At 25.4% G+C, this 25,606-nt stretch overlaps 5 protein-coding genes across 15 annotated transcripts; 2 read left to right on the forward strand and 3 right to left on the reverse strand.

Moving 5' to 3' along the window:
* Positions 1-772: 772 nt before the first annotated feature.
* LOC107068356 (putative serine hydrolase) lies at positions 773-7,046 on the reverse strand. 4 transcript variants are annotated; one of them, XM_089179687.1, is made up of 6 exons: positions 6,904-7,046; positions 6,738-6,813; positions 6,454-6,498; positions 4,884-5,119; positions 4,224-4,571; positions 773-4,154 (listed from the first exon to the last, which is right to left on the reverse strand). In XM_089179687.1, exons 2-6 carry the CDS (start codon positions 6,805-6,807, stop codon positions 3,903-3,905), a joined length of 951 nt encoding a protein of 316 aa, XP_089035813.1. In that variant the 5' UTR covers positions 6,808-6,813; positions 6,904-7,046; the 3' UTR covers positions 773-3,902. The 4 variants fall into 4 exon arrangements, with proteins under 4 accessions (XP_089035813.1, XP_015180140.1, XP_015180141.1 ...); XM_015324654.2 differs by lacking the exon at positions 4,884-5,119 and adding an exon at positions 6,092-6,327; XM_015324655.2 differs by having other exon boundaries at positions 6,738-6,820; positions 6,904-7,026.
* On the forward strand, positions 6,906-11,131 carry LOC107068355 (aryl-hydrocarbon-interacting protein-like 1). 3 transcript variants are annotated; one of them, XM_015324651.2, is made up of 7 exons: positions 6,906-7,028; positions 7,606-7,714; positions 7,830-8,009; positions 8,118-8,286; positions 8,350-8,536; positions 8,652-8,794; positions 8,896-11,131. In XM_015324651.2, exons 2-7 carry the CDS (start codon positions 7,637-7,639, stop codon positions 9,096-9,098), a joined length of 960 nt encoding a protein of 319 aa, XP_015180137.1. In that variant the 5' UTR covers positions 6,906-7,028; positions 7,606-7,636; the 3' UTR covers positions 9,099-11,131. The 3 variants fall into 3 exon arrangements, with proteins under 3 accessions (XP_015180137.1, XP_089035782.1, XP_015180138.1); XM_089179656.1 differs by lacking the exon at positions 6,906-7,028 and adding an exon at positions 7,170-7,312; XM_015324652.2 differs by lacking the exon at positions 6,906-7,028 and adding an exon at positions 7,174-7,453.
* A 1,327-nt stretch (positions 11,132-12,458) lies between these two features.
* Syn2 (Syntrophin-like 2) lies at positions 12,459-18,191 on the reverse strand. 3 transcript variants are annotated; one of them, XM_015324647.2, is made up of 10 exons: positions 17,594-18,189; positions 16,124-16,228; positions 15,704-15,902; positions 15,178-15,303; positions 14,920-15,084; positions 14,462-14,646; positions 14,212-14,370; positions 13,903-14,127; positions 13,609-13,812; positions 12,459-13,430 (listed from the first exon to the last, which is right to left on the reverse strand). In XM_015324647.2, exons 1-10 carry the CDS (start codon positions 17,654-17,656, stop codon positions 13,323-13,325), a joined length of 1,539 nt encoding a protein of 512 aa, XP_015180133.1. In that variant the 5' UTR covers positions 17,657-18,189; the 3' UTR covers positions 12,459-13,322. The 3 variants fall into 3 exon arrangements, with proteins under 3 accessions (XP_015180133.1, XP_015180134.1, XP_015180135.1); XM_015324648.2 differs by having other exon boundaries at positions 15,704-15,899; positions 17,594-18,188; XM_015324649.2 differs by lacking the exon at positions 12,459-13,430 and having other exon boundaries at positions 13,699-13,826; positions 17,594-18,191.
* A 466-nt stretch (positions 18,192-18,657) lies between these two features.
* LOC107068357 (mitochondrial nicotinamide adenine dinucleotide transporter SLC25A51) lies at positions 18,658-20,757 on the reverse strand. 4 transcript variants are annotated; one of them, XM_015324657.2, is made up of 4 exons: positions 20,605-20,757; positions 20,325-20,532; positions 19,680-19,940; positions 18,658-19,586 (listed from the first exon to the last, which is right to left on the reverse strand). In XM_015324657.2, the coding sequence occupies exons 3-4, from the start codon at positions 19,824-19,826 to the stop codon at positions 18,864-18,866; spliced, it is 870 nt and encodes a 289-aa protein (XP_015180143.1). In that variant the 5' UTR covers positions 19,827-19,940; positions 20,325-20,532; positions 20,605-20,757; the 3' UTR covers positions 18,658-18,863. The 4 variants fall into 4 exon arrangements, with proteins under 4 accessions (XP_015180143.1, XP_089035822.1, XP_089035833.1 ...); XM_089179696.1 differs by having other exon boundaries at positions 20,660-20,743; XM_089179707.1 differs by lacking the exon at positions 20,325-20,532 and having other exon boundaries at positions 20,660-20,744.
* A 477-nt stretch (positions 20,758-21,234) lies between these two features.
* Acadvl (Acyl-CoA dehydrogenase very long chain) lies at positions 21,235-24,885 on the forward strand. Its single transcript, XM_015324747.2, has 9 exons — positions 21,235-21,385; positions 21,562-21,714; positions 22,081-22,300; positions 22,374-22,592; positions 22,706-23,134; positions 23,242-23,505; positions 23,596-23,952; positions 24,039-24,251; positions 24,326-24,885. Exons 2-9 carry the CDS (start codon positions 21,647-21,649, stop codon positions 24,461-24,463), a joined length of 1,908 nt encoding a protein of 635 aa, XP_015180233.1. The 5' UTR covers positions 21,235-21,385; positions 21,562-21,646; the 3' UTR covers positions 24,464-24,885.
* Positions 24,886-25,606: the final 721 nt, after the last annotated feature.

Genomic DNA, 25,606 nt, shown 5'->3' on the forward strand with positions numbered 1-25,606 from the left:
TCAATAATATGATAAACAGAGTAACAACAGAAGGTCATAATGGACGTTCCTGAAAAAGTTCAACCATCTTTAGATTCACGTGTTAATTTTGAACAATCACTGATAAGAAATGAAAAACTTTTAAAGGTACAAACAGTTAAATTTTATATTTACATAAATATAAATGTAGATCATTGAAAAATAGACAAAAACTCTAATACTAAACTAGCTCACAAACATGAGTCATATCTATGCGTATACAATAATCGCGTTTTGTGACTCATTTTGCTTGTATAAACACCTTTAATTATTTCTGATAAATATTTATATAAATGATACTAACATTTCAATAGAAAAAAAAGAAAAAAAAGAAGGAAAAATTGGATAGAGTTACCAAAAACCAAATATTCTTTCTTTCATCTTGAATTTGAAGTTACATTTGAAATATATCAAAATATAAATTAATTATTATAAGATAGGATGAAAAGTTGGCAAAAATAAAATATTTGTTTCATTTTGAAACTTCATTTGAAATATATCTAAATATAAACTCTAATTATTATAATTGTTTATTATTATAAATTTAATCAATAATATAAATGATCATATTATTAAATAATAAATACATAAAACAGGATTTGGAAGTTTCTAAAGCACGTTTGAGAACTCTCGCAGCTTATACACCTACCGAAGAAGAATTACAGCAAGTTGCTTCAACATATCGTAAATGTCTTCTTCTTCAAAAAAAAAAACAAAACAAAAAATCACCTTCTTAAAATGAAATAAATCTTCATGTAGAATATTTTACAATGATGAATGTTATTACGATCTAATAACTCGAGCCGAACGAACAAACTTCCAATTGAAAAGTTTGTTAATCGTCAGGATCGATGAATCGGATCGTTTAGCGGTATATATTTTATACAAAAATAAGTATAAATAATTCATATTGAATTATTATTATTATTTAAAACTATGATAAAAAAAAAAGAAGCAAAGAGAAGAAGTGCCAATATTGCACACACAGTTGTACACCTCTAATACAATATTTTTCATTTATTCATTGTAATGATTATTAATCAACATATGTTGTGTTGTAATTTTTATTTGTTAAAATTGATCTTGATCATTAATGTTAATCAATAATTTCTAAAAAAAAATAATTAATACATATTTCTTCTTATAATTATCATTCAAGGAATATTACTTACTTACTTATTATTTTAAAAATTGAAGTGTTACATTTAACAAATATTTCCCATCGATGCTGTTGTATACTTTGTAAATTATTTCGTGGCAGGACACAAATTTGAAAAGAGACAAGTACGTACGACGTTCACCTGTAAGAATGACATTCATATTCATTTTCCATGTTGTGTGGCTGTACACTATCATCAGTAATAATTACCAGCGCATAGAACATATATGTTTGATAGGAAAACCACGTTTCCTGAACTGTTCTGATAAGAACAACGTACAATAATTTGTCAGAATATTACTATATACGGTTTTATTTTAAAGCCGTGCTACATATACTGTATCTAATCTTGACCTTCTAAATACAATTTCACTGAAAAATCTTTCAATTATAATATTTTCATTCAATATTAATACAGCTCTCTTTTTTTATATACTTTGTCTATACAAAATCAAACTTATCATCCTTTGATTATTCGAATTAAAATATTTTCTTTTTCTTTTTTTTTTTATCATTAAAAATGCATCTACCAAAGTAAATTTGTAAACTTGTGTAAAATGCAAATGCAAGCAAAGATTTTGATTTTATTATTCAAGTTTTATTTTTGAATTATTCAAATATCAAAAAATTCCAATATATATATATATATATATATATGTACGTCTGTATTTTAATAATTTACTTACCTACATAATTATAATTAGTATGTTAATAACACACTTCTATTGTACGTGTGTTCTGTACACCTCTAAATATTCGAAGTAACTGAGATAAAACAGTTGTAACAAGTACAATGTTACTACTAATTTTAAAACTCAACGTGGCATAGCAACTGAATAAATAAAATGCGACTGTACGACTGTATCGTCATTGTGAATTAAAAACATCTGTATAAATATATATTTATTATCTTCAAAATACCCCCTTTTTTTCTTTTTTTCTTTTTTCTTTTATAATATGAATAAATATATGTATATAATATACCAAAATGTTTATCATTCGTGAATAACTTTGTATATTATGTGTTATTTTAATAGAAATATCAATATATATATATATATGTGTATACTTTCACTGTAAAAATTGAATATTTTCCACATAACAGAACTATATGTACATTGTGTTATTTTATAAATAATATAAATTATATATATATACGCATATAGAGGTATATACAGAAATTTACTTTATATATATGATCAAAATGTAGAACAAAAAGAAATAGGTAAACTGATAGCGAATATAGCTTCCATTATTCTTATCGCTTATTCGCAGTTGCATAAGCTGGTATGAGTTTGTTGCATTTGACTACCTTCTACCATTAATACTTTATCGTTGATATTACCGGTGAACATAATATCTACAGCGATATTATTTCTTTTTTACTTAAAACTAAAACAAAAAATAACTGTCCTTGCAAACTCATGATATAAGTTTTAACACAATATATCTATATATATATATTTGTTACTTTCCTAAAAAAAAAAAACAGTAATTTTACTTATTCTATTTATTTAGAGTGACGAAAAATATACAAATCTTCGAAATTCTTATTATATCATTTTATTTTTTTTTTTATGTCATACGGATCAGAATATTTTTGTTCTTTTCAAAGAATTATTTTTTTTCTTTCAACAATACAATTATATATTTATATATATTATTTTTTGGTGTTCATCAATTAAAATAAATACATCATAAAAATAATTATTACAATTTGTAAATCTATTTTTTTTATGGACTTAAATATATATATATATATATATCTTAGGTATTATTATATTAATATTTATATTAAATATTTGCAAAAATAATACAAGTAATAATAAATAGTGCCAATTACTTTTTATAATATTATTAATTTGATTATAATTATATAGTATCGGCAATGTCATTTAAATAATTTTTAAATATTATTATATATATATATATATATACGATTACGTAAAAATAGCTGTAAATATAATGTAACCTCTTGCGATGGAAAGATGTACCACGCACATCCGAGATGTTTCTGTTCCTTGAACGTTATCTGTTACACTAAGAAATCATTCGCATTTTTGACTGTTCTTTCTTACACGCGTAAACATGAATTACTTTGCACCGTTAAGAAGTTTAATTTATTAACCAGTTTAAGCGTGTTTGACGACTATATCCGTCATGAAGATGTGACAAAATTTGGTGTTGGCAAGACGTCTGTGCTATGATCCGTCATGCGTATAAAGTTTGTTACAATTTGTTGTTTAAATTGTAATTTTGATAACGTAAACTACAATTATATTCGTAAATTTTTAATATGTTTCAAATGTTTAGAGGTGAAGAAAGAAAAAAAAACAAAAAAAAACAAAAAAAGTTAAGAATCAATTTGTAACTTCTATTAAATATTCGATTGTTTTTCTCTAATTTTTTTCCCATTTATTATGTATAAATATATGTTCATATTAAGTATACTGTGTTTTACATTACTAACAAAATTGTTCATTTTTTAAAATAAAGTTGTCTCTTTTTGACTATATCCAATATTTTAACAGCGCTACTGTATTCTACGTTTGACGACTATAACCGTCAACGCTTGATTATCGAGACATACACCGGAGGCGCGCTCTGCGCATAGATCATCAGCCACACTTTAACTGATTAAACAACCATTACGAGGTATCATCGTGTATTATTAATTGTATCTAAATTATATATCTATATTATCTAAAATATATGAAATTTTTATTTAATGTTGTAGAAAATCCGTTATTATTGGTGCAACTCTTTCAGGATTCATTAAATGAACATGATGAGTGCCGTTGACTTCGTGATATTGAAATTTAATAGAATTTAATTTGATTTGATCAAGAACTTTCTGATAATTTTCTGGTTGTTCGAATTCCATGCCAGGAACGGCTCGAATGTTAAGATATGCACATTTTATTTTGGATGCATATGCAAGTATCAAATCTAAGGACAACATACCTAGCGAAGAAACCTGTAAATTTAATTCAATCATTAACATATATTTCTTCTTCTTATCTTTGATACTTATTTAATAACTTACCTTCAATCTTGGATCACGTGAAAAGTAAAATTTGTTAGCAGTATAAGAAGGTTGTATGCCACGTTTCATTAATATTTTAGCTCCATTTCTGTCTATTGAACCATTGTAAGCATTTACAACTATGTCAATCATCTCAGAATAATCATAAACTGGAGTATTATCTAATGTAAGTTGTTCATATTTTAAGAACTTATCAATATGATCTCCTGTTGTTTCTATACTCTTAGTTACATCCCTTACAGTAGGACTAACTATATCCAAACTAATCAAGAAATCAACTTCTTTAGGATAAGATGCAGCATACAAGAATGATATTGCTCCACCCAATGAATGTCCCAGCAATTTCACCTATATTTAAAATAAAATAATTAACAAACAAGATATTATACAATTTTATACAATAATTAAATTCAAATTTGTGTTGTTTTTCTTGTTGTTGTTGTTATTATATAAATACTGATGCATAAAGTTAACATGCAATGTGGTTAATCCTTGCAATAATAATATTACATCTAATCTACAAGGATGACTGTTACATTTAAATCTCAGTGAGTACTGTGATTGAAATATCAAGAAAAAGAAAATAACATAATAATAGAGTATATATCATTCATTTGTGATGATCAATAAAGGGAGTGGTAATCAAATCCACTCGCTAACCTTATTCCACTTGAAATATTTTATAACTTTACGTAGTATTATGACACCATCCCAATAAACATAATAGTATTGAAGTTTTGGATAATGCGAAGATAAACCATGTCCAGGCATATCCAAGCAAAGTATCGAAACATCATCAGGAAGTAATGGAATCAAAGTATCAAAACTGCCTGCGTTATCTTGACGACCATGTAGTGCCAATATTGGTTGAACCCATCGAGGGCCCCACCATTTGCCTGTTGGTGAGTAATAATCTTAATATATATAAATTACGTGTTACGTTGTTTGTCCGCAATGGACTTCTAAACTACTCAACCGATTTTAATCAAATTTTCCACACTGTGTGCAGTTTCATTCAACTTGAAATATAGGATAGTTTATATCTCAATTTATAATTGCAATTGACTTAAAGACGTGTGTATCGGACTGATGGTGAGCCACAGCAACACGTAGCGGGGCACCTCTTGTTACTATGCATCACATTTTGAAAGTTTTTAAAACAACAAACTCGAAATGAAACAAAGTCACAGCAGAATTCAAAAATACTCTTTTACCCTATTCGATTGGGTTTCTATGAAATAGTTATACAACGACTTTAGAACATTTACATTGAAATTGTAAGATCTCTGTATGATGATACATAATCTAGTTGATGAATAGAATATGTAAATATTATGTATATAACACACAAAATCTAATATAAATTGTAACAGTCAGCCTTTTTCGATTGATATCATTTTTGTTATGTTAAACAATCAATGCAGTGTATTTTTATAGCATTATTGAAGCAATAATAAATTATTTAAATTAAATATTAAATAATTTAAAAAAAAAATATATATATATATATAACAGCAAGCAGCCACGGAGTTATCAAAATAATATTACCTATATGAAATGTATTCAGATATATCATACGTATAATGTTTCCTAAAATAGAAAGAAATACTTAAAAATGTCTATTAAGTAACTTAACAAAAAAAAAGCAACATATATATACATATATATAATGATCAAATGAAGTATTAAGTGTCATTATACAAATCATTACAAAAAATCTTAAAAATGATAATTAAGCATATAATTAAATCTAAAGTCAATGTAAGTTGGTTGCATATAAATGAAATTGAACAAAAAATACGATAAAAAAAAAAATAAAAAAAAAATAAAAGAACTTCATCGTTGTATAACTTTAACTGCTAGCTAACCTTGTTCCACTTGTAATGTTTAACAATTCTACGTAGAATGACAACCCCATCCCAAAATAAATAATAGTTTTGTCCCCGTGGCAGATGAGAAGAGAAACCATGGCCAGGCAGATCTATGCTGAGAACGGGTTGATTTGACGATATTAATGGTACCAAGTTATCAAAACTTCCTGCATTGTCCTGCCAGCCATGTATTGCCACTATCGGTTGTTTGTCTCTTGATCCCCATAATTTTCCTAAATGTTTTTCATTACTATGAATTTTTATGGTGGATATTTATTTAAACATATTTTATGTCAAAATCTTTCTAACTGTCAAAACAAAGTGAAGAAAAAGATCAATAAAATATAATTTATACTTACCATAAATATAACCCCATGGTACAGGAATTTTTATTTCTTCAGGACCTTAAAGAAGAAATTAAATTTTTATTAAACATCACAAAAATAATATTCTAATAAAACTATTATAACATTTTTCAAAACCAATATAGGTTATGTATGATATGTATATAAGTTATGTATCTATATATGTATATTACAATATATGTATGATTACATACATATATATATATATATATATATATATATATATATATGTATGTATGAATATGTATATATAATAATATAAATATTTAAAATCTTACCATTTTTTTGGTAGCCATTTTTATCATTAACATCTGACTCATCATTTTTTGTAGTATGTAAGGTATCCATTAGTTTCTAAATATTAGAATTAAAGTAATTTTATTAATATGATAATAAGTATGTTCAATCTATAATTAATAATTGCATTGATATATGTCTCAATACCACAGTTAAATGGATGCAACGATACTAATGATTACAACACGAGACACCAACTGATTCAAAAAAACCTATTCAACTCTCTAAAAACTCTACTTTTACCACATCTATATATATATATGTGTTGAGATGTAAGCAATATGTAACCCACACCAATTACTTAATGAAAATAAAATAAATTTATTAATTATTTAAATATAAAACTAGTTATTTCGTAATGATATGTAAAGTAAAAAATACATTAATAATACAAAATGTTAAAATTATTCATGTTAAATATCATCAATGGACACGTTCAATATCAGATATATAAATCACTGTTCTATACGTTCTTGTCGTGCGAAATTGATTTTTTTTAATGAAAAAAGATTTCAATTCGAACTTTGTAACACGTTATTTTACATAATTAGAATATGTATGAATGTATTATTTTAATTTATGTATTTTTCTTCTATCTTTTCCCTTTTTTTTCTATTTTTCTTTCTATATCACTTTGACAGTTCAATCAAAACAGTGAAATATCAGATAACGTTTAAAATATCTCTGTTATCATAATGTAAAATGATTTGTTTTCTTTTTTAAATTGTTATTTAAAATAATATTAAAAAACAAAGTTACTTTCTAATAAATACAACACTCATTATTGAAATGTGTATTCTACATTACAAATAAGTTTTTTTTTTTTTTTAATCTCTTTAACCTTTTCAGAATATTTATACTGTCAATTGATATGTAAAAAATGGAGAATTCAGAACTTATTATAAAAACTGTTATTCATGCTGGTACAAAAAACGTAAACTTTTTTCCTGGAACCAAAGTATGTTTATAATAATTTAATATATTTTATAATAAAAAAAAAAATAAATGAAAATATTGAAAATTTATCATATGCAACAACAATATATGTATTATATTATATTATTATTATTTAGGTTATATTTCACTTTAAAACAACAAAATGTGATACGAATAAAACTGTAATAGACGATAGTAGAATTTTAGGATCACCGATGGAATTAATTTTAGGAAAGAAATTTAAACTTGAAGTGTGGGAAGTAATAATACAAAAAATGGCATTGAATGAAGTGGCTTGTTTTAAAGTAGATAAAAGCGTATGTATCAAATTTGATATAAATGGGTATCATCATGAAATATATCAAATTAATGAATTTAACTATTATTATTGTGATGTATATTTCTTATGTCTGTTATTGTTTCAGCTAGTCACCTCATATCCATTTGTATCTAAAACATTAAGAGAAGTTGGTAAACCACAATCTGAAAAGCGTAGTCATCATTGTTGCGGAGTTACATTACAAAATGAAGGAATTGGATATGAAGATTTGAATGAACTTATTAAATATCCTCAAGATTTAGAATTTACAATAGGTACTAAAAAAGGTTTGATTTTTCTTTTTCATATTTAATACAACTGCACACAATATGTTATAGAACTGACACAAATAATATTACCAAATGAATATGAAAAAGAAACATGGCAGATGACCGAGGATGAAAAACTCAAAAGTGTACCAGAATTAAAAGAGAAAGGAAATATTTTCTACAAAAATCAAAATTATGATATAGCTTCTGAAATGTATGCCAAAGCAATTGGAATATTGGAACAACTTATGTTAGCGTTAGTATAGAAATATTTTTCATCGTTGTCATATGAAATTTTGTCATAATATAATTATATATTAAAAGTATATAAATTGATGAAATAATATAACATTTGTTTCAAATTTTTCAAGAGAAAAACCAAATGACGAGGAATGGTTAATGTTAAATAAAATGAAAGTACCATTGTTATTGAATTATTCGCAATGTAAATTAAAAAATGAAGAATATTATTCGGTTATAGAACATTGTACAACAGTATTAAAAACCGATCCAGGTTTGTATAAAAATACCAGAAAATATATTTTAGAAAAAAAGAAAAAAACAAGAAATAATCTATCTACAAATTTCATTCATTCATTCATTCATTCATTTCAGATAATGTTAAAGCTTTATATAGAAGAGGAAAAGCTTATATTGGTACATGGGATGAAGATAAAGCTATTAAAGATTTGAAAAGAGTTGCTGAATTAGATCCATCCTTACAAAAGACGATTGACAAAGAATTAAAAGTATTTGCAACAGTTATTAAAAATAAGGATAAAACGCAACAACAAAAACTTGCACAAATGTTTAAATAATAATATAATTAAATGTTATAATTGTAATAAGTGAATATTAACTATATGTCTCTTTAAAGTTCAAAGTGCATAAAAAAGAAAGATAACAATTGTTGAAATTCATTGGTTATTATAATTTTGGAAAAATATCAAAGATTTTCGATTAATCAATCGATCGATCTAATTTATCAAAAACAAAGGATATAGATAGAGGATTGTAGAAAATAATTATATTCATAAAATATTATATCATATATAGCATTAAATTCTAACAATAATATATTTCGGAAATATATTGTCAATGGGGGGGCGGGGCGGGGCGGGGGGGTGATTAACATTATATAACAGATAAACTATATGTTAAAATATAAAATGCTGAAGAGTTTGCAAGCCTTCTTGAATTGTGTAATTTTTGTCATTTCTGCACAAATATATTATATATGTATATATATATAATTATTAAAAATAAAAAGATCAAAAATGATATTAAAAAATTTCGTTGAATATATAATAGTAATTTCACGAGTACAAAGACAGGAATAATAATAATAATAATAGTAATAATAATAATAAATATTTGTTAAAAAAAGAATTCAAATATTTAGTAGAATTTAGAACAAATAATATTATTTGTACAACTATATATATCATTGCATTTCATGTAACAAGCTAAAATACAATAATAATGTCATGTAGATTTAATTTCATTGAAGAATCTACTATCGCAAAGTTTGACTAAATGATTAATAATTTGATGTTATCTTATTGTTAAATAAAGATAAAAAAACAAATATAAATATTAATCAATGTTGTTGTTGATCATATTATAAGACAAATAGTATTATAAAAATACTAATTATTTATGTATGTATGTATGTATTATATATATATATAAATAAAAACATATAATAAGATAATATTTTGATGTAAACATTTTTTCTTGTTTCTTTTTTTTTTTTTTTTTAGTAAAAACGCTATAATAAATACCATCATTCATATATTCATGTTACTTATGTTATTATATATAATTCTAATGCTCTTATGCAAAAGTGATTCTTCAATGACTATACATTTCGTTGACAATGAAATTATCTAAATGTTTGGTGAGATGGACAATTAATCGAATCATATAATAATAATCCTTAATGATATTAAGCTTTTTTCATTTTCGTTTCTTTTTTTTTTTTGTTGTTTTTTTGTTGTTTTTTTTTGTTTTTCCTTTAACTAATAATATAGATAAGTTTTCTTCTATACACTAAACTTGTGCAGCAATCATTGATGATAATCTAAATTTAACTACAGAAAGCGTTATATATATATGTAATATAAGTATTACATTACATTACATTACATTTTATTCAACAGACATAAAAAGAGTATTTTCATATAATAATAACAAAAAAAAAGAAAAAAGAAAAAAAGAAAATAAAATGACTTATAACAAATGTTTATTCCTTTAAGAAATGTGTGAGATATAGAAACTATATTTCTAAGTGTACAGTTTAATAAGCTAAGGAATTAAATTTGATGTATGATGATAGAGTTTGTTTTTTTTTTTTTTTTTAATATTTATCTTGATACTCTCGTACTCCCTCCTCGTTATCTTTCTTCTTAAAAACATGACATAGATTGACAGATTATCTTTAACTTGAATTATTTGATAATATTTCATTCGTTATATATTTTCAATTAGACAAACGCTTCTGTAATTAAATTCACCAACAGATATTTTATATATACTTTATATATATATATATATATATATAATCATTTATTTTGGTGTCATTTATATAAATTCATTTACTCTTGACACATGCTAACTGATTAAAATTCAAACAATTTCAACATACACTGCCTTACATTGCAAATTTTTTTCTTTTTTTGTAAATGGCAACTGAAATGTAAAGCAGTCTTCTCTTTAATACTTTCCCATAAAGATCAATTAAACCTTGACCATGGTAACACACTGATGTTTCAGACTAGAAAAGTACAATTGGCATTAAATTTGATAATAATAATAAAAAAAAAAAAAAAAAAAACAGAAAAAAAACAAATTAAAAGCTCATTTATTATATTTACTATGTTACTTTGTAGGCACTTTCTACGAGTAACTGGAGACTCTCTTCAAATCTGTTATAATAACTAAATTCATAATAATATTCTTAATATAGTAAAAATTGTTTTACTGTATATTATATATACTGTGCATTTACTACTTATCATTACAAAATTCTTATGATTATGAAACTTTAAATGTAATTATCAATGAAGTGCATAATATAACTAAATATTACATCATTGTTTGATCAAAGTGTATTATAGAATGAATTAGAATATTTATCCTACTTTTTGCACAATGACATTCGTGTTTTTTTTCTCTCTCTCTCTCTCTCTCTCTCTCTAACAAATGCCATGATTGATTTCTTATACTGTAAACACTGTTATTTCTTTCATTAATGTTTTCTCATTAAGTTTAACATTATTTATAAACACTTATCAATCAGCATTTATTGCTTCAAATTGACACTTTTAATGAAAAATTACTGTATATATATATATATAAATATACGGTAACATATAACAGAGAGAATAAAATATGAATAATATAAATATAATAATACGTATAAAAGAATATTTGAATTAAATAAACAATTTGGGCTGTTGAACAGAAAACTGATTATAAAAAAAGTAACAAATAGTTATATACAAAATTGTTTATTATCTAAGAAAAAGTAAATAATTTTTACTCTCTTTCTCTCTCTCTCTCTCTCTCTAGCCCTAATATCCTTTCTTAATTATAATAATATTATACAGTAATGCTTTGAAGTATATAATATCAATAGATCCACTCTCTCTCTCTCTTTTATATATTAGATATTCGTTTTTCTCTTGCCAATCATTACACATCAGTAAATAATATTTTATACAGCTACCATGGTCGAATGATAATATTATTAGTGCTTATTGCTATTGGCATGTATTTATTATGTTAATTTATATATTACGTTTATTTATCGAGCAATACTGATTTAAAAAAAAAAAATAAAAATAAAAATAAGAACGAAGCATTTAAATCATTTGTAAAATACAATTGAAAATCAAATCAAATCAAATCAAATCAAATGAAATTATTTTCTTGTGTTATTAAATGCAACACATCATAGTTATTTGACATTTTACATATACATATACATGTACATGTACATGTAGTATGTAAAATTTTCTGTACTAAGGAACTATGTGATTTCAATGCGTTCTTTAATATTAATTATTAATTGTTCATGGTTTTTAAGGCACCGGACACACACACAAATGGGTACATATTTTTTTAATTTAAAAACATCGTGTAATAACATTTGGCTATAGAAATATGTCACCACATATTTTTTTTTCTTTTTTTTTTCATCTGTTGTGTAACTTAAAAATCATGAACGGTTCTTATATTATTTATTATTATACTGTTAAATTGAATTTATTTATACATCTCTACGGAATTACCGAGATACGTCTCTCTGTTTTTTTTTTTTTTTTTTTTTTTTTTTTTTAAAGATATAAATTAATTTTAATATAATTGTTATTATAAAAGAAAAAAACAAAAAATTTTTCAAGCAAAAACATTAATTCGATATCATAATAAATCGCTCGTATATTTTAAAAGCATTTTGTGTAATGATCCACAATTGCAATACATTTAATTAATATTTTTTTTTTTGTGTTTTATTATTTTTTTAGACATTTTATTGATCTGGTCAACTTGTTAAAATTGTATATCAATTAATAATTTACACGAACGTAGATGTGAATCAATTATTATAATTTAAAATTTGTTAATTTACCTTTATAAAGAAGTAATAATAAAAATGTAGATCGAAAAAATTAAAAAAAAATAAAAAATAAAAAACAACAACAACAATTAAAAAACATTGCACATTATTATATAAAATTCATTTTTCTTTTTTTTTTTTTTCAAAAAGTTATTCAAAAAATTTCTCATTATATGTTATAAATCAACAAATATAATTAGAAAAATTGATAACAACAATGTTTTCGTAATTTTATAAATAGTAAATATTTTTTTTTGGAAATACTGACTAGTATTTGACATATCTCTCTCTCTCTCTCTTCCTCTATCTCTCTATCTCTGATCGATTGACTGTGAATCACTTCATGTATTTGCATAACAATAACAAAAGAGAAATGTAATATTCTCTTTGAAAATTATCACTAGTAACGTTGGAATATTTTTTATGGAGTTGTCGATGTTAAAAATGTTGGATCAACTGCAGCAACTTTTGCAGTAAGAAATGCATGCATACAGAATAATAAATTCTGTAACTGAGAACACTCCAATTCCTGTAAAAAAATATTTAAATGCACTATTATATATATATTTAATAAGTTTTAAGAATGATTTAATACTGTATACAGTATTTACAAGTAAAATGTATAATTATTTTAACACAATATAACACAGTTTAGTTAATTAGAACGAAAAATTAGAAGAACAACAACAACAACAACAATAAGATACCTTTGTTTCTATAGCAATACTGTCAGGTTCTTGGAAGTGCAATTTAAGTCTACTTTTGCCATCATCGCTGGATCCTCTCAATTGAGAAAATTTGTAACGCCAAACGATTTCTCCAATTCCTTCATAAGAAAGAGTGAATCCCTGAGTCCATTCTAATGTTAAACCTGCACTTCTGCTATTAAACGTGACAGGAAAGGTTTTACTCTGAAATTTGGAAGCTTACAATGATAATAAAACTATAATACCATTTAATAGATTTAAACAATTAACTATTACCCAATGTTGTTTACTGACTTTTAAATGTGTTATAGCTGAACATACAGCTGTATGCCATGCAGCTTCAACTCTTAATAATTCTTGTCGAGTTTCTACGCTTAAATATCTTGGTGGTTTACCCGGACTTTGTGCTAAGAAGCAATGTTGTCTTTCATCTACATTTTCTGACTCTCTCATTACGCGAAACATAGTCTGATATACTTTAAATGTTAATGCACATCGTGACCAATCACCTATATTACACTAAAATAAAAACAAATCAAAATATAAGAATAATATTAGAAAAATATATTTGTTGAAATAATATGTAATCAAAATGATACTAACGGGTGGTGTTTCAAATAATAACAAATCAGGCCCTTTCAAAGCTAGAAACCTTGGCCTATAACTTTGCCATGGCTGATTACTATTGCTTACTGCTTCATTTACCCAACCCATGTATTCTATACGTTCACCAGGTCCAAAATTTCGATTGTACAACTTCATCTGTAAATTAATAAAACATACTTGTCAATGTATGTGTAAGTGTGTGTTAGAAAATCATTGAAAAAAAAATATATATATATATGTAAATTACCTGTAAATGTGTTAAGCCTGTAATATTATCAGTTATATATTTCAACCATTGACTCAAAATAGCACTGTCATCGCAATGTATCACACCAGTACGTGCACCATTAAGGCCTCTAACTTCAAATGCATTTCTTCGTAATTTATCAGTGCCAAAGATATATCTCGTAACATATGCCATCATTAATGGGACTACAAAGATAAATATTTATTATTTATGATAATGCAACAAATTATCTTATCTTAATATATATATAAATTAGGATTTTAATCAAATTTTGCACACTTTGTGCAGTTTCATCCAACTTGAAATATAGGATAGTTTATATCTCTATTTATAATCACAATATTAGGTAATTCGTTGACTTAAAGACGTGTGTATCGGAATTGATTGTGAGTCACAGCAACGCGTGGCAGGGCAGCAAGCACCCCTAATATGAATAATATGAAGAATAATTTATTAACCTGTGATAACATCCACCCATCTTTTGTATTGCATTGAAGCAGAAGATGCATTTGAACTTTGTCTACTATGACCACATCTAGGACTATCTGCTTGTTGTCTATTTGGCGATACCCAACCATCATCAGCACTCCCATTTGCAACATTATCTAATTTTTCTTCTTTTTCTAATATACAAAGAAATATTATAAATATGAAATAAATGATTAAAAAAATATTCATTTTTATTTTCTTTTATAAATATATTATTTGAATAATACCATTTTTTTGTAGAAATGGTTTTGCAGCACGATAATGTTTGACAGTTAAAACAACTATATCTCCAGCATTTCTTAAGATATTAACAGCATCATCATGATTACAAGCAGTGATATATTCTCCATTAACTGTATAAATGTAATCAATAATTATTATATATATATATGAATTATGTAAACAAGTAATTATATTGAAGAGTCAATAATTTCTAAATTTTCATTTATTCAACACAATTAACAACACACACACACAGGTATATATATATATATAGTTGTTTATAGATTGACTACTCATTGTGAATATATTCATAATAAATACATATGATTGGCATGATGTGGACAATCAGCGTGTCAAAGAAGAATGAATATGAAACTATTGGAGAAACTGTCATGCTCCCATTTATCTGCTCGAGAACACAGTGATATTACACGAGTTCCATTTCATATAAATAGGTCATGGAATATAATAATGTTAAAGTTATAAACTATATATATATATAATAAGAATAATTGATCAATACAGATTTACCTTTAATAATGGCATCACCTACAAATAATTGGCCACACTGATCAGCAGCCTGACCCTTATAAATTCTAGATATGAGTACTGGAAGTTTATGTTCAGCTCCTCCTTTTATACTTAATCCCAATCCTCCAACTTTTTGTCTAGTAATTTGGACCATGCGTTCCTTAGCATCTAATGGTGGCTTATTATGATTTGCTACCTGCTAATATTACGTATTGTCATTTACAAATTATTTTTATTAACTTATTAAAAAAAAAAAAAAAAAAAAAAAAACATGATAATAGAATAATATAATCAGAAATTGTATAATTGTAATTTTCTCACAAAAATTTCATTCTTAATAACTCAATTGTTTCAATTAATAACATTCATTCAATTAACGCAATAATGAAATTAACAGAAATAATAAATGGAACGCTTTACCTCTAAATCTTCTCTTTGAAGTTTCAATACTTCCATGGACAGATACAAACGCATAGGAACTGGTTTGCTTTTCCCATCGCTAACCGTTACCATTCCCCTCCTTACCTTTAATCATATGACAATACAATTTAACAATGACACAACAGAAAAGAATGAAAAAATACTTTATATTTAATACAAGTATTATATATATTTTATAAATTTGGAATAATCGTATAAATATCAAAATCAATTTCAAATTTAAAAAGAGTAGTACTCGTACCCTACACCATTTTGACAACTGAAATCAATTGATTGATTTTAATTTGATTAGCATCAAAATAAAATATATTATTGTATTTGTAATTATATTTGTGTTAATAAACATATTTCATTGGACATAATTAAAAAAAAAAAAAAAGATGACATTTATAAATTTAGAATAAACGTATAAATATAAAAATCAATTTCAAATTTAATAAGAGTAATACTTGTACCCTTCACCATTTTGACTACTGAAATCAATTGATTGATTTTAATTTGATTAGCAAAATAAATTTGGAATAAGCGTATAAATATAAAAATTAATTTCAAATTTAATAAGAGTAGTACTCGTACCCTTCACCATTTTGACTACTGAAATCAATTGATTGATTTTAATTTGATTAGCATCAAAATAAAATATAATATTGTATTTGTAATTATATTTATTAATAAACATATTTCATTGGACATAATTAAAAAAAAAAAAAAAAAAAAAAGATAACGTTACTAATAAGTAAACGTCGTATAAATATATCTTTAAGAAGGTATCACATAAAAATTAGCTTTCTCTATATTGATCAATTAACTGCGCCGTTATTCGTCGCAACCCCTAACATGTTCAAATAAGCATGCGTATATCCGACGAACAATTCAAAATAGAACTGCGCCTTCTCATAGAGAACTTATTCAAATATTTCGATTACGCGCTCTTAGATATAATAACCAAATCTCGTTGATAATTACCTGAGACTTTTTACATCAGTGTTAAATTATCTACCACCACATTAAACAAAAACAATTGCAGACATTTTCTTGAAATATTTGCTAAATCATCTTAACATTCCTTTCTAATTTAAATAATCCTGCTGTTCTTATGTCAGAACACGATCGGGATAATCGATCGTTATTTAAAAAATAGCACAGAGAAAAACAAGGCTAAGAGAGAAAGAGAGAGGAGAGGGAGGAAGAGAGAGAGAGAGAGACAGAGCTATTCTAATATCCTCCTTTCCTACTCGACTTATTGATTCCCGAAAGTTGAACGAACATCAACGAATTAAATACATTTAATAAAAGCCACGAGTATTATCGTCTACTCCTCCTCCTCCTCCTTCTCCCCCTTTCCCACCCGCTCTCCTTCTTTTTCTTTCTTTCAATCTTTTTCATTCTTTAATTTGTCCTTTTTTTTTTTTTTTTTTTTTACTAAACTTTAGAAAAACAAATGAATACCTTGAGCTTCTGATCAATCTTCTCCTCGATCGGAGTGCTCATCTTTGTCGCGTTGATTCTCATTATTCGTTTAAATTATCCTCCAATTTCCCTGCGTACTCGGCTAAGTTGCCATGAGTAGTGGACGATAGTGTCTTGAAGATGACAACGGTGTTGGTGCTGGTGGTTGTGGTGATCATCGATATAAGATGCAACTGCATGTTCTCTCTTTACACTAATTTCAATTATTCTATTTTTATTAAATCCGCGATAAACTTAGGTTGCACGATGATCGTCAAAACGAATATATAACTCATTGTCGAGCCTTTTTTGTTTTTCTTTTCTTTTCTCTATTTTTTTTCTTATTCCCCGAGGCACCACTAACGACGCGACGATACTTTCGATGTCAGATTAAAGCAAAAAGGGATCGTACATCTTAATGCAATTAAATTATTATTCTTTTTTTTCTTCGTTATTATTGTTATATTGGAATAACGCGAAACTGTTTGAAGCGTCGATACTTTTGGCAGGAATAATCAATTGTCAAACTTTAGATAAAAGGATAAAACGAATGTGGAACCGTAGAAATGACGTTTCTCCGTCACCGATGTTACTACCGTGTTAGTTTGCTACTAACTAAAAGCCAACAAGAGTTCGCGGCCGTGGCGCATCGATTTACGCAGTGTAATGCGCATAGATGGCGCTGTGTTACGTTCCCCCAATTCTCGCGGGAAATATGAATTTTATCTTATTTATTTTCTATCAATTATTTTTTTTTTTCCTTTTTATTTCAAATCTCGTATATAATTATTATTTATTTATTTAACGAATAACGATCAACATTCGATGATTACGTACGTTTTCGCGTTTATTTAATGTCATTAGGTTTAGGTTACATTTTATCAAAGATTTTAAAAAGTCAATGAAAAATATTCGTAGTAATACGAATAAAATTGTGTTAGAAAATAATTTTCTAAAAATGATTTTCTTGATAACAACATTAAACGTTATTGTTAAATATTTTTACTAATGGGGGATGTGTGCTGTTTATTGCACCATTAAATAACTTTGTCTATAAAAAGTAATTATGCTAAAATAATATCTATATAATTATATTGCGCGTTAAATAAGTCTTATCTATGTGCTCCTGTTTCTGTACCAGCAGGAGGAATGTGCGTTTAACGCACCATTTTGAGAAATTACATGATAAAAATTGTAATTAATAAAATAAATTTTGCTATTATTACTTAGGTACAAATGAAGTTCGGATTTAACTATCATATACATTACATTATAAACTTTCTTGATATACAATAGTTTTGAGAAAATCATAAGATGCATTTATTATACCCCAACTAATGAATGAACGTATATAATTTAAATGCACACCTTTGTAAAACCATCTTATACTTCTGTTTCTAGAAATATAAATCTCACGAGATACAGCTAGAAATTGTTCAAATGGTTCACCTATCTTCGATTGCATATGTATTTTAATAACATTCATTGGATAAAATACTGTACTAGTAAAACCACCAATTAAAGCTCCACAAACAAAATTTGTTAACAATGATTCTTGATTACCTAATAATAATTTAGATTGATCACGAAGTGTGAAAAACATAAGATTAGAACATCCATTTCTATAAATGATAGGTACTAAAGCACGATAACATTCTGTTATTCCGTAATTTGTTAGTAAATATTTGAATGCATGAGTAGTATTTTTCAATTTTTTATGATATCGCCAATCCTGCAATAGCGTTTGTACTCTTTCAAGAGGAGTGAGAATAGCTTCTGCAGCACCGGCCATATTGGCAGCTAATATTTTAGCAAACATTTCATTTCCTGTTAATATACACAGTCTTTGTCTACATCCTTCATACGTACTAAACATTAAACTAAGTGATAAAGTTTTTTGACATAACGGTGGTAGAATTCCTCGATACAATAATCTTATTCCTTCTTGTGATATTTGTTGAAAAGCAGTACGCGCTGGAACACCTTCTAAAATCTGTATAATATAATTAATCATTTAATTATATAAACTATATATATATATATAAGTATCAAATAAAAATGTATTATTTATTTATGATAGACTTACCTGTCTAAATATGATTTTATTAAGAGGAAAGGTAATAGAAACATTAATAACTGCTGCACCCCAACCACATATGAACTCTTTGAAATCATCATTATTAAGTCGTAGCACTGATCTTAATGTAACTTTTGGTGATGTTACGTTACTCATATTAATAAATATATATTTGAAATGTTGTTGTTTATATAGTCAAAAACAATTGATCATATAAATTTCTTTTGAACTATTATTCTTTTCAAAATTTTATCCACTTGTAACTTTTTCCTAAGATAAGATAACATTACCATAATTATTTGAAGATATAGATTTGTGATATCATTTCAATTGTAAGAAATTTAATTAATAAACATATTTTTGTAATTTATGATTATAAAATTACTAAAGTAAATATTATTAAATATAAATATATAAATGTGATATTGCTAATTGAAAAAGTAATTATATTAATTATATATAGAAACAATTTGAGAGAAAAATTATCAAATATTAAGCCAATGTATAATTAAAAATGAATCTTTATTTTTTATCAATTATCTTACGACTAAAGAAACAACATAGAGACAACAATATGTTAATCCTTTCATAAATTAATATATTATATAACTTAGATTTTTAATTTTAAAATAATTGCATATGAATATGGCTTACATATTTGTAATCACGTACAAAGAGTTTGAACAATTTATTTCAATGTTATATCCGTGCTACGAATTTCGAGTTCACTTTTTTTTAACTTTGTATCACCGTCTTTTGTTATTGTATTATTTAATTTTGAAAAAGAACAAATCATTTGTCGTTCATTATTGTTTTTTTTTCTTTCTCTCTCTGTCTCTCTTTCTCTCGACGTTTAATATTCCTATCAAATTACATTTTTTGAGTAATTTTAGATAATTATATTATGAAAGAGGATAAAATGTATTCACTACACCTTATATTTAAAGCTTTCTTTTCTATTTTTAAACAATCAATCACCGCATACTAACTGTTTTTTTAAACAAATTGTGTTCATTAATTGAGGATGAAATTTGCTGTTGTCAATTGAGATTTCAACGATACATATGTTCAATTAATTTATATATATATATTATATATGAAAAACATATGGTAATGCAGTGACCGTTGTTACCAACAATATGTTGGTACCAATAATGATTGATACCGATCGAGCTCATTTTACTGTTAATTTTTGTAAATTTTTTAATAATTACACACTTTTCAAAAAGTAGATACGATGAAATTTGCTGTTGTCAATTGAGATTTTAACGATACATATGTTCAATGAATATATATATATATATATAAACATATGGTAATACAGTGACCGTTGTTACCAACAATATGTTGGTACCAATAATGATTGATACCAATCGAGTTCATTTTACTGTTAATTTTTGTAAATTTTTAACAATTATACACTTTTCAAAAAGTAGATACATATATATTAATTAAAATAAATTACTTACTTTAAAATTATAAATAAACCAATAAACATTTGATAACTAATTGAGAGGAATACATGCAATACATACATATAAAATATATATGTCATGTATACATGTATGAAAGATTAAGCTGTAAACTATCCTATACATATTTAAATGTAAAAGTATGTGTTGAGTATATAACACGATGAGTAACAAGTAAAATCAGCAGTACCACAGTTATCGCCATTTTAAACAATAATTGTATATAGAACTAATGAATTAAGTGTGCGTAATTATTCTTTCATTAAAAAAATATATTGATTAACGTAGTAATTAAAAGTATTTCATTCCGAAACCTAAACTTTTGATTTTTTTTTTTAAACAAATCTATTAAATATTTGTCTATTCTTATCTAAATTTAATTTTTTTTCAATTACATTTAATAATATACATAATTACAGGTATTTAAATATAAATAAAATATCAACAATTTCATTGGAAATATTCAAAGATTATCGTTTGGTGTAAAGAAAATTTGTGTCAAAAATGATTCGTATTGCAAAATATTGTACACCATCAGGAAGTTTGAGTAAAATTTTTAATACGAATATAAGGTAAGTTTACATGTAACATTTTAACCATTTTAAAATACATACATATATATATATATATATATATATATATATATATATATAACAAAAATGATAAATAAATTATGCATAATCAATATTATTATCTATTGTCTGTATACGTATATAGACTTTGACTCATATACAGAAAAATAACATATATGAAGTGGACTTTAAACACTTGAAAGTAATGCTAGGTCAAATCTAGTTATAGATAAATCATTTATTTGGTTTTATCTATTAATAGAAAATTTTTACTATGATATGGGTCATTTGAATTCAATTATAATTAAGATATAATATTTAGAAAATTGAATATATATATATATATATATATTTTTTTTAATCCAGATGTTACTCAGCTACTCAAGCTGCTGTAAAAACAGCACAAACAACAAAGACAGAAAAAGTAGAAAAGACTAATGCTGGAAAAGAAAGTCAATCTTTTACTACAAATATTTTTCGAGGACAATTGCAATTAAATCAAGTATTTCCATTTCCTGAACCATTAAATACGGAACAATTGGAAACAGTTAGAATGTTCCTTGACCCAATGGAACATTTTTTTGAGGCAATGATTCTTACTGTATTTTCTTTTCAATTTGTTTAATATGATTTATTAACATTTAAAATTGAATCAATAGGAGGTCAATAATCCTGCGAAAAATGATGATGCACAGACAGTAGATGAAAAAACATTATCGACATTATGGGATCTTGGTGGTTTTGGTCTTCAAGTTCCAATAGAATATGGTGGATTAGGATTAAACAATACACAATATACCAGATGCGTTGAAATTTGTGGATATTATGATTTGGCACTTTCTATTGTTTTGGGTGCACATATGAGTATAGGATTTAAGGTATTTGAAATATTTTGTAAAAAAAAAATGAACGAATGTTCATAATATGTTTATTCTATCCAGATATAGTAGAATGATCTAATCTGATAAAGAATATTAATTAATATATTTAGGGTATAACATTATTTGGTACACCAGAACAAAAGAAAAAGTATCTTCCTAGAGTTGTCAATCGTGAATATGCTGCATTCTGTTTAACAGAACCATCTTGTGGATCAGATGCTGGTGCAATTAAATCTCGTGCAGTTAAATCTGCTGATGGTTCCCATTATATTCTTAATGGTAATAAAATTTGGATTTCAAACGGTGGTATAGCAGATATTTTTACGGTTTTTGCAAAGGTACCAGTTAAAGATCCAGTAACAGGAGAAAGTAAGGATATACCTACAGCTTTTATTGTTGAAAGAGGATTTGGTGGTGTAACAAATGGTCCACCAGAAAAGAAAATGGGTATTAAATCTAGTAATACAAGTGCTCTTTTCTTCGAAGATGTAAAAATACCTGTGGAAAATCGTTTGGGTGAAGAAGGTCAAGGATTTAAGGTGATACATGATTATGAATATAAAAATAATCATACTTGTGTATAATTATGTATAGAAAGGAAAGTTTTATCATAATCTTATTTTTGTTCTTCTTTTGAATATTTTAGATTGCAATGAATATTTTAAACAATGGTAGATTTGGTATGGTAGCTGCTTTGGCAGGTAATATGCGTTACTGTATAAAACGAGCTGTAGAACATGCAACACAACGTGTACAATTTGGACGTACATTAGATAATTATGGCTCCATTCAGGAAAAACTTGCACGTATGAGTATGTTACAATATGTTGCTGAATCTCTAGCATATATGATTTCTGGTAACATGGATAAGGGTAGCCAAGATTATCATTTAGAAGCTGCTATTGGAAAAGTAATATATTTAATAATGATTTAATATAAACAATAAGTATTATATAAACATCGTTTATATTTTTATATTATATTCCTTTTTCTTTTCTAGTGTTTTGCATCTGAATCTGCTTGGTGGGTATGTGATGAAGCTATACAAATTCATGGTGGCATGGGATATATGAAAGATACAGGATTAGAACGTATATTACGTGATTTACGTATATTTAGAATATTTGAAGGTGCAAATGATATTCTTCGTCTATTTATTGCCCTAACTGGTGTACAGTATGCTGGAGGACATTTGAAAGAATTGCAAAAAGCTTTCAAAAACCCTACTGCCAATTTGGGATTGATTTTTGAAGAAGCAGCTAAAAGGGCAACTAGAGCAATTGGTTTAGGTTCATCTCCGAATTTTACACATTTAGTGCATCCTAGCTTAGCAGAAAGTGCTGCATTGTGCACAAAAGTTTGTTATAGTTTTGATTAATATTTATTTTATATATATATATATGTTATATTATATTCTATTTAAATGAATATAATTGATTTTAGAATCTTGAATCTTTTGGAGCTTGCATAGAAACAAGCCTCGTGAAGTATGGAAAAGGAATTGTGGATGAACAATTTGTTTTACATAGAATAGCTCAAGCAGCTATTGATACATATACAATGGTTGTTGTAATGAGTAGAGCAACTATGGCTGCAAATAAAAATTCTCCAAGTGCACAACATGAACTCCTTATGGCTCAAACTTGGTGTGCAGAGGTATGATATATCTTAATATTTAATTATATTAATATTTAATTATATATTCATTATTTACTATTATTATATTTTAGGCATCTAGCCGTGCTGCATATAATTTAAAAGTGGCTACTTCTAAAAAACATTTAGATCTTTTTGATAACTTCAGTAAGATTTCAAAAAGTATGTGTGATGGCGGTGGTTGTGTACAATTAAATCCTTTAGGATTTTAATTAAAAGCAAAACATTATTAAATATTAAAGATCAGTCTCTATTATTAACAAATCAGAATCATTATATTCTCATTGATTCATAATATATATGTATATAATATAAATTTATTCAACTATTGTTATACAAGACAAGTGTGCACACTAAATCCAAGACTAATCAATGCAATTTTGGGAACATCTGTTTTATATTCAGATATTCTTATATTTTGTTAATCTATTTATATAGATATATATATATTAATCTATTATATATAATTAAATAATTATTCTATTTTTATATACTTTTAAAATAAATTTGGTTTTGATTTAACATAAGAAATAAATAACTACTTTTTAAACGTGTTCTTTTGAAAAAGTAACATTTAATATGAATTATAAATAGAACAGTATTTAGTAAATTAAAATGAAGTGCCTTAAGTGAACATGTTCATTGATTTTTTTTTTTTTTATATAGAAACCTTATATACACCCAATATATTTTTAAAAGAGACTACAAAAAAGTCAATATATATATATATATATATATAAGATGTATTTATAATATTGAAAATGATATATTTTATGTATTTCTAATATATTTTTTATAAAAGAATAAAAATTTGAAATAAAATGTTATATGAATTTAGAGCATATTATTTAGGAGTTAGATGCCATTTATTTTTTATTTATCTGTTTTACAGAGTAATAAAATAAATGTTGAAGTTAGTAAATAATTTTACATTGTTCAAAAATATTTGATCTGTAACTAATTATTTTTAATTAGATACTTTAAATGGGAGAATTATTATATTATTATATATATTCTTCTACATTAAAAATGACATTTGAAAAATATTTCATTGAATGTTATATAGTTGGTTTATTATTATTAATTTCTCCCACTTAAAGAGGACTAACATTTTAAATATATGAATGTATGTGTAAAAGATAATTTTTCGAACAATAACTGATTAATCTTATTATTCTGACTTATAAATGCATAAATTTAACAATATCACAAAGTTTTGCAAAGATAAAAGATTATTTTTCTGATATAATAACCTTGTATATATATAACTATAATAATATGGAAGCACACAAAATATTTCTATGGCTTTCATATTTTTCCACATGTTTACATCATCCATACACATATGTTTATGA

This window comes from Polistes dominula, unplaced genomic scaffold, assembly GCF_049000335.1.
Source record: "Polistes dominula isolate Pdom_NZ unplaced genomic scaffold, Pdom_raw_medaka contig_29, whole genome shotgun sequence".
NCBI classification, from domain to species: domain Eukaryota; kingdom Metazoa; phylum Arthropoda; class Insecta; order Hymenoptera; family Vespidae; genus Polistes; species Polistes dominula.